This window comes from Haliaeetus leucocephalus, unplaced genomic scaffold (assembly GCF_000737465.1).
Source record: "Haliaeetus leucocephalus isolate CR32 unplaced genomic scaffold, Haliaeetus_leucocephalus-4.0 Scaffold339, whole genome shotgun sequence".
NCBI lineage: Eukaryota > Metazoa > Chordata > Aves > Accipitriformes > Accipitridae > Haliaeetus > Haliaeetus leucocephalus.
Window position 1 is genome coordinate 155,151 of NW_010972775.1, and position 8,449 is coordinate 163,599.

At 50.0% G+C, this 8,449-nt stretch overlaps 1 protein-coding gene across 1 annotated transcript in view; it reads left to right on the forward strand.

The window, feature by feature from the left end:
• Positions 1-7,979, forward strand: part of LOC104834332 (mucosa-associated lymphoid tissue lymphoma translocation protein 1-like) — a 28,133-nt gene extending 20,154 nt beyond the window's left edge. Inside the window, exons 13-14 of the mRNA XM_010571524.1 lie at positions 5,333-5,458; positions 6,990-7,979. Coding sequence (XP_010569826.1) covers positions 5,333-5,458; positions 6,990-7,352 — 489 coding nt within the window. The 3' untranslated portion in view covers positions 7,353-7,979. The remainder of the gene's footprint in view (positions 1-5,332; positions 5,459-6,989) is intronic.
• The last annotated feature ends 470 nt before the right edge of the window (positions 7,980-8,449 follow it).

The window sequence follows — 8,449 nt, forward strand, 5'->3', positions numbered from 1 at the left end:
ACTCCCAGACCCCTGAGACTAGGGGGAAGGTCTTTGAGCAAGGAAGACTTAAACCTGGTGACGAGGACCAGGTCAGGGAGCACTTAAACAAACTCGACGTTCACAAATCGATGGGACCTGACAGATTGCACCCCTGACTGCTGAGGGAGCTGGCAATGAGACTGCAAGGCCACTCCCCACTGGCTCATGGTCGTCTTCCTGAGGCCTGGAACAAAGCCAGTGTCACTCCTGCCTTCCAGAAGGGCAAGAGCAAAGATCTGGGGGACTACAGGCTGGTCAACCTCACCTTGATCCCTGGGAAGGTGATGGAGCCAATAATCCATGAAGCCATTTCCAAACACAGCAAGGACAAGAAGATGGCTGGGAGCAGTCAGCATAGATTACAGAGGGGAAGCCTGATAACCTGATAGCCTTCTGCATTGAAATGACTAGCTTGGTGGGTGAGGGGAGAGAGTGAATATTGTTTGTCTTGATTTAGCAAGGCTTTTGACACTCTCTCCTCTAACATCCTCATAGACAAGCTGATGAGGTAGCAGTCCAGATAAGCGGATGGTGAAGTGGATTGAAAACTGACTCAACTGCCAGGCTCAAAAGGTTGTGATCAATGGCATGAAGTCCAGCTAGAGGCCACTAATGGGGAGCCCCAGGCATCAGTACTGGGGCCAATACTGGTTTACATCTTCATTAATGATCTGGATGATGGGGCAGAGCATACCCTCAGCAAGCTTGCTGCTCACACAAAACTGGGAGGAGTGGCTGATGCACCAGAGGGTTGTGCTGACATCCAGAGGGACATGGACAGGCTGGAGAAATGGGCCAACAGGAATCTTATGAAGTTCAGCAAGGGGAAGTGCAAAGTCCTGCATCTGAGAAGGAATAACCCCATGTACAGGCACAGCTGGTAGTCAACAGGCTGGAAATCAACTTGGCAGAAAAGGTCCTCAGGGTCCTGGTAGACACCAAGCTGACCATGAGCCAGCGATGTGCCTGCACAGTAAAGAAGGCAAATGGGATCTTGGGCTGCGTTAGGGGGAGCATTGCCAGCAAGTTGAGAGAGGTGATCCTTCCCCTCTACTCAGCACGGGTGAGGCCACATCTTGAGACCCATGTCCAGTTCTGGGCTCCTCAGTAAAAGAGAGATATGGACATACTGGAAAGAGTCCAGCAAAGGGCCACGAAAATGACAAAGGGGCTGAAGCATCTCTCCTATGAGGAAAGACTGAGAGAGCTGGGACTGTTCATCCTGGAGAAGAGAAGGCTCAGGAGGATCTCATCAATGTATCTAAGTACCTTGCAGGGAGGGTGCAAAGAGGATGGAGCCAGGCACGGTGGTCCTCAGTGCCAGGAGCAGAGGCAATGGGCACAAACTGAAACACAGGAAATTCCATTTAAAACTAAGAGAAAACTTTCCTTCTCTGAGGGTGATTGAATATGTTGTTGCTTTTGGAAAACCAGGGCTGTGGGACTGTTTTTTATTTTCACTAATGACCTCGGTGATGTGCCACGCTATGTACTTATTAAATACACAGATGCCATAGCACTAGGCATGTCTGCAAGGTGGTAAAAGGCAGGGTTAGATTTTAGAAGGATTTTGATAAAATGGAGATGCAATCTGAGGCCAGGGCTGTTACTCAGCAGATGCAAATTCCTGCATATGGGCAGGAATAAGCAGTAACGTAAGCATGGGATGGGAAACAAGTGGGATACTGGTTCTGGTCAAAGTCTACAACAGCTGGTGCAACAAAAGCAGGGCAGAAAACGCTGCCAAGGTTGTAAACAAGAGCTCCGAGATTTGTGTGAGATCCTCTCTGGCTCTCCTTGCTGTTGCTGAGGCTGGAGCACTGGGTGCAGTTTTGGGTCCATGCTTCATGGAAAAAAGTGTGCCAACTAAAGTGCATCCGAAGTAATAAAAGGAAGGAGCAAGAGAATTGTGATTTAGGCAGGAAAAGCAAAAATTGGTGGATAGGGGGCCTTCAAATATATAAAAAGTTGTTGCCAACTTGGAAGGAAGTCATGGTTTGATTTGCAGTAAGGAAGATCCAGGGTGGACATGACATTTTAATGGTAAAAAGAGTGAATGTCTGGGAGGGGTTTTGCCTAAGGGTGTTGTAGAACCACCACCCATGTGGACCGCTTAGAGCATGTATTGCTCTCTACAGCTACCTGAAAGGAGGTTGTAGTGAGGTGCGTACTGGTCTCTTCTGTCAGGTAACTAGTGATAGGACGAGAAGAAATGGCCTCAAGTTGCTCCAGGGGAGGTTGAGATTGGATATGAGAAAAAATTTCTATACTGACAGGGTTGTCAGGCATTGGAACAGGCTGCCCAGGGAAGTAGTGGAGTCACCATGCCTGGAGGTGTTCAAAAAACGCGTAGACGTGGCACTTCAGGACATGGTTTAGTGGGCATGGTGGTGTTGGATTGATGTTTGGACTCAATGATCTTAAAGATCTTTTCCAACCTAAGCAATTCTATGATTCTGTGTGGATATCCATCTGTCAGGCATGACATGTGTCACCAAATCTGTGTTGTTTGGGCCACATGATGCCTTTGGTCCCTTCTCCTTTAGGGTCCATATCCCGGTGGTGAGGGTCCTAGCCTCAGGAATAGGACGGAGGCTCAACCTTGCATGCAGAAGAAGATCAGCAGTACATGGCTGGCTGTCGAATCCCAAATCATTTAATGATGCAGTCATTTAATCAGTTAATCTCTTGGGCTGCTGGGAGATTGTCCCTGCATGGATGCTGAAGGGACTTTGGGCATTTCCCCACAGTGCTGAGCATTTGCTCCTTTGCTTCAGGATGGCCCCAGGTCTGTGCCAGAGAGAAATGGCACATCTATTTTGGATGTTAAATGCTTAGGACTGGCTTTATCCCACTCGGGGAGGCTGTGTGGTTCACCCCATCCAAACTTGCTGATGCTTCTTGGCTTTTCATGAGCTGTGGTTTAACCTGGGATGGGATATTGTTATATTTGTGCTAGTCACGCCTGTAGTACACTGGGTATTTCTTAGGCTGAAAAAAAAGGTCTACCCAACCTCAGGGGGCTCAAAATTGCAGAGCAATAAACAGAAGTTTGAGAGAAGAGTCCAGTGCATTAGCACAGATCTGAGCATCCCTGCCCTGCTAAAGTAAACCCAATTGTGATGTTAACCACTGAAGATTCACAGTGTCTGCAAAGGCTGCTAACACAATTGCAAAAGCAGGCACTTAGAGGTCATCCGATCCAGAGCACATCCATGCCTGCAAGGAGACAAAAGGGAATGTGGCCCAACCCCAGCTCTGACAGGCTGATGGATCCCCAGAGGAGCCACTCTTGGAGAGGTCGCAGGAGGGGGGATGCACCAGGGGAAGGCAGGACTGCAGAAGTCAAAAGACATGTGTGGAAACAGCAATGAGGCAGCTACAGAGAAGGTTGGAGGAGAGCACTATGGCTTCATCAGATATGGGGAAGAGAGGGGACTAGTGATGTAGTGACTATGAGGACTTCTGGCCATGGACCGTTTTCCTCCTAGTGACTAGGATGTCATGGATATTACAAGTCTAGCAGGGTTCAGAAATAACTTTGACACCTTCATAAGAGTCCACAAAGGCTATTGAACACACAGACACCACCTTTGACTCGAAAAGTCGCTGATTTTCCCATCGCAGGAGGCTGGTAGGGTAGGCTCACCCTGGGCAGGGCTGGCAGCACGCACGTCCTGTCCCTTCTTAAGCATGTGCTGGAGGATGGACCTGGCTGGACGCAGTAAAGCCACTCTGCTCCTTTTTGCAGTCCTCCTGCTGAAGCCCTGCATTAGCAGCATCCAGGCTGATCTGTGTTGTGCCTCTCTCTTTGGTCTCCAGGTTTAGTTTAACCTGGGTGCTGGGCTTAGCGTAGGAGTGACGGGTACCTGATGCAAAGAGGCAGGGAAGGAGAGAGCAAGAGAGGGCAGTGTTCATTTGCAGAAGGCACTCTGTGTTGCAGCCTGTCTCCTGTTTCAGGCACAGTTCAGGCTGGTGGAAGGAACTACGACAAGGCTCCCTGAGCAGGAGAGCTGCTCCATCCCCATTTGAACTGTGTCCTTCCCTTGTTGGCACACCCATCTCCCTTTCTGCCAGCTCCGTTGACTGCCCTAAGCTCCCTCCAGTAATGAGTTGCCAAGTGTGGAGTTGGGGTTTGCCTTTGCTTTGTACAGAGATAAACGATATTTCTTCAGCCTACCTCCAGTGGACCTGCTGGATCAGCAATGGTGTTTACTCCTGTTCTGCCAGCCTTGCAAGCAGGGGTGACCCTGATGCCTGCAGATCCCAGCCAGTATTTGGGATCCAACATTTTAGCTTCTACTCCCAATATTCTCCTGGCGAGAAACAAATTGCTTTGGCTGTTTGCAGGCAGCAGTTTGGGAAAGGTCTGTAAAGGCTAGCAAGAGCTCCCAGGGCTTCTCTAACCTCTGCCTCCCTGCAGTGTCTTAACAGCCTCCTTCATCAGCATGCCCAGTGCAACTTCTCTTGCCAATGGCGAGAAAGTTTTGCAAGGATCAAACCCTCCTCACATACCACCGGCTTTATCTGTGGCTGCAGTAAGCCTGCCCAGGCTGCTCAGCTCCCACAGCCAAAGCCAGGCCAGGACATCCTAGTGTTGGCCAAGCCAGGCCAGCAGGATCACACCGTGGTAGTTACCAGAGCCAGCTGGCAGAGGAAAGTGCCTTCTCATGGAAGGGACTGGTGGACTGTGGGCTGTTACCCATCCTAGAGGCCAAATCCAAAGCGAGATGCTATTTCATAAGGCCCTTATTCCCTTGTCCCTTCTTGTGCTATTAGTGGCTCCAAGATACAATCATTACTGAAGAGGATCTCTTAGAGACAGGGCTGTTTTGGATAAATTTGGGTGATTCAGCAAGAGTTGACAGTTCTGTAGATGGTGGGGGGCTAACTCGGCACCTGGCGCAACTCAAGAGCTTCTTCCAGCTATGCCCTCGGAAAACTTGCTCCCTCCTTGACACACTGCTTACACTACAAGTGGTCGTGGTACCGGCTGTTGCTACTATCTGCTCTGCTGCAAGTCCCATTATACCACAGTCTTCCTGGTAGATGCACTCAAGGGATGTTTAGCTAGGTCTTCTCATTGATATGCACAAGGCTAGCATGTAAAATCTCTGTATTTCTGTTGCTTGCACTCTGTAGTACTTTGCTTAGGGTATGCAGCATTTCCACCAGCCAAAGTGTGAAGGGCACAGGCCAGCCCTGGGCACTGCTGTGTGCAGAGAAGCAGCATGTTTGATAGGCAGTTGCGCCTCCATGCCCAGGCTGATGCTGAAATTTCCTTGCATTTCCTCTTGTTTTCCTGACCCAGGAGATGGACGACGTGGCCACCCTGAAAGAGAGCCGCCTGGACCAAGTGGAGTCTCTGCTTGCCTCTGTGTACAAGCGGGAGGAGCTGGACTGCATCTTCCAGCTCTGTGGACTACAGAAAATTCAGGTAGAGAGCTGCCAGGTGCAAATCTCCATGGTTTTCCTGCACCCTCACGTAACTGGCACTCCCCATCCCCACTGGCTCGAGCTGGATGTGCCTCTCTGTATGTCTCGTGACTCCATGCGGACAATGCCTGGCATGCCTGTGTCAGTGTAACATCCAGATCAATGTTAGAGGAGCTTGTTGATCTTCAAGGCACAAAAGCTATCGTCTCTCTTGGTTTGCTCTGTTTTTCTGTGCTGCCTGGCCAGGGAGGCTGTTCTTTGCCTATATCAGCCTAGGGGAGGTCAGACTAGCCCAAATATTGCAGATGAAGGATGTCTCACTAGGCTGTGTGCTTGCCTGAGAGATGGGCTCACAGGCTGCCCAGGGTCTCAAGCAGTGAGAGGGTTTATCCCCTGCCATCAGGGTGACACTACAAAGCCTGATCCAAGCTATGCCTCTTTGGCCCACTTCAAAAGACCCTCGAACTATTCAAAGACCACGAGAGACGCAGAATTGCTTGTCCCCTGGCTTGTCTCTTCCAGCAGATTCTGCCTCTCCAAATAGCAGTGTGCACCTTGTTTCTCATCTGATTTTTTTTTTTTTTTCCCCTCTAACACCCAGCCAGTGGATCTTGCCAGCTGCTTATCTGCTCTGCTCCATGCAGGCTCACACTGAACATTGCTCTCGAGCTGCTGCCTGGATCTGCCTACAACAAGCTCCGTTTGCTAAGTGCGTGACGTGTCTCAGCATATGGCAGCTCTTTCAGTCCTTGATTGTTCCTGGAGCTCTTTTCTGAACCCTTCCCAAGCGTTCAGCATCGCTTTTAAGTGTAGACATGAGACCTGGACCCTGCATTGCCTGCCAAAATCTTCTTGCTCCATTATACATCTCCCTACTTTGTAGAGCCAGGCGTCTCAGGCACAGCCCCATGCTAGGGATTCACGTTCAGGGATTTGGCTGCCATGACTATGGTTATTTTCTGATTTCTTCACCATCTTTTTAAAAATCTAAAATAGTGCTAGGCTGTGAATGGATCCCTGTGGAGCGCTGCTGTTTAAAACTATTGGCTTTTACTGTGTGATGTGTGTTTTATTTAAGTAGTTCATATCCCGTCCTTTGCATGCTTTCCTCTCGCATGTGCAGCAGTCCTGTACCATTGCCAGGATGGATGTCATGCCTTTCCTCGCGTGGGTGCAGCTTGCCTGGGTGCAGTTCCTCTCCCCTCCTGCTCCCCTGTGCCAGCATCCTGGGGGTGAGGCTCTCAGTCACAGTGCCCTGACCGGGCTGATGAGATCTCAAGTGAGGTGGTCTGATTTCAGGAGAAGTCCTGAAATCCAGAAACCATGGCTGAAGCCCACAAATGTCATGAGAGTATGTAACAGCTCATTTTCTCTGGCAGTAGCATTGCTCCATCACGCCACAGCATGGGGCTGTGAGCCTGCAGAACAGCCAGCCAAGTCTGTCGTTTTTGTTGACGGTGGCAACAACAAAAAAGCTCTGCTTCAAGTCTTTGACTCCAATTCACTTTGCATCCTTTGCTCTCCCCTTCCAGACGGACGTGGTCCTGCAGTTGGATTTGCATTACACCCGGCTGAGCACAAAGCAGAGGACTTGTGAAAGCCTGCAAACAACCCTCCAGAAATCTCTGCTAGGGCAGTTTTTCAGCCAGAGGAATTACTCCCAGCCAAACTACCAGAGAACTCCTGCCTGTTCAGGCAGCGTGTGCCTCCAGGATGCGTTGGTGCTGAGCACAGACCCGAAGGGGCAAGCATCTCTGAGGACAGGCTCTGGCCACAGCTTGCCCAGCAACAACCCCTCCAACTCCAGTAGTGAGCCAGAGGAGAATGATGAGAGCGACCTGAGCGAGCTGTGCTCAGCACTGCTCCGGGCTGGCCCAGGACAGGACTACCCCTGAGCCCGTGGGCTGGCATGCTGAGCCTTGGGAACTGCTATTTTTAATAGAGGCAACAGTTATTTGAGTGCTAAATACATCAGAATCCATCAGCTGCTTTCCAGCCTTGGCGATCACACTGTTCAAATGAGGCCAAAGGCTGCTTTTTTGGAAAGACTTCTCCCATCTGCACCCTGTGGCGCACGGGGCCTGAAGCCCACTGGAAATAACCCCTGTCCCGTGGGAGCGGTAGGGATCAGCAAGGAGTTGTCATTGTGTCTGGCGGAGGACAGGGCCACCCAACAAGTCATAACATTGCCAGGCAAACCCCAAAGTTGCTTGAAGTCAAGGGCACCGGCTGATGTTTTCTGAGAATTAGGCTTTGCCTGAAAGCAAACATTACGGCATTAAATGCGATGAGAAACCCATAAACACTACAGACCCATGCTACAGCAGCGACACAGCCTCAAAACCCAACTACAACTGCTGACTCTCACCGCACTTGTGCAAGGGACACAAGGCTTGACCAAGGGAGTCAAATGAAACTGTGTGAATGTATAAGCTCTCCCCTGGGGTCGCGGCATGGTTTTCTTTCCTTGCCAGTCCTGCCTGTGTCAAAGCAGGTTTTAAGTTATGCATTTATGTATTTCTAAAGAATGTATTTATACCTGGGGCAAGACTATTGCTTGCCAGGAAAAGGAAGGTCAGATGTTCCGTCAAGTGTGTGTTTACAATGGAGGCTGGTTTTCTATCAGTAGTTGCCACTGGGCAGGTACACTTACATGTGCCCCTTCTAGCATGGTACACAGGGGCATTAAAGGGTGTGAAGTCCTGTGCAGTCTTGAGTTTCTCTCAGATGCAGAATTTCCTACGTGTGAGAGATGGAAAACACCAAGATGGAGAAGGAAGAACCTCAAAAAATGTTATTATTAGTGCAAATTTTTTTTTATTAGGTGCCTGTCTGTGCATTCACTGTGGGCAACCTCAAGCACTACCTTTCCTGGAGAACCAGCTGTCCAGAGAGAGCCACAGGTGAGCAGGGCCCAAAGGACAACCTGAGTGGGCGCAGTCCCCTCCCTGCCTGCTTCTCTAGTATTTGTTCGTTAAAGGTTTCAGCATAG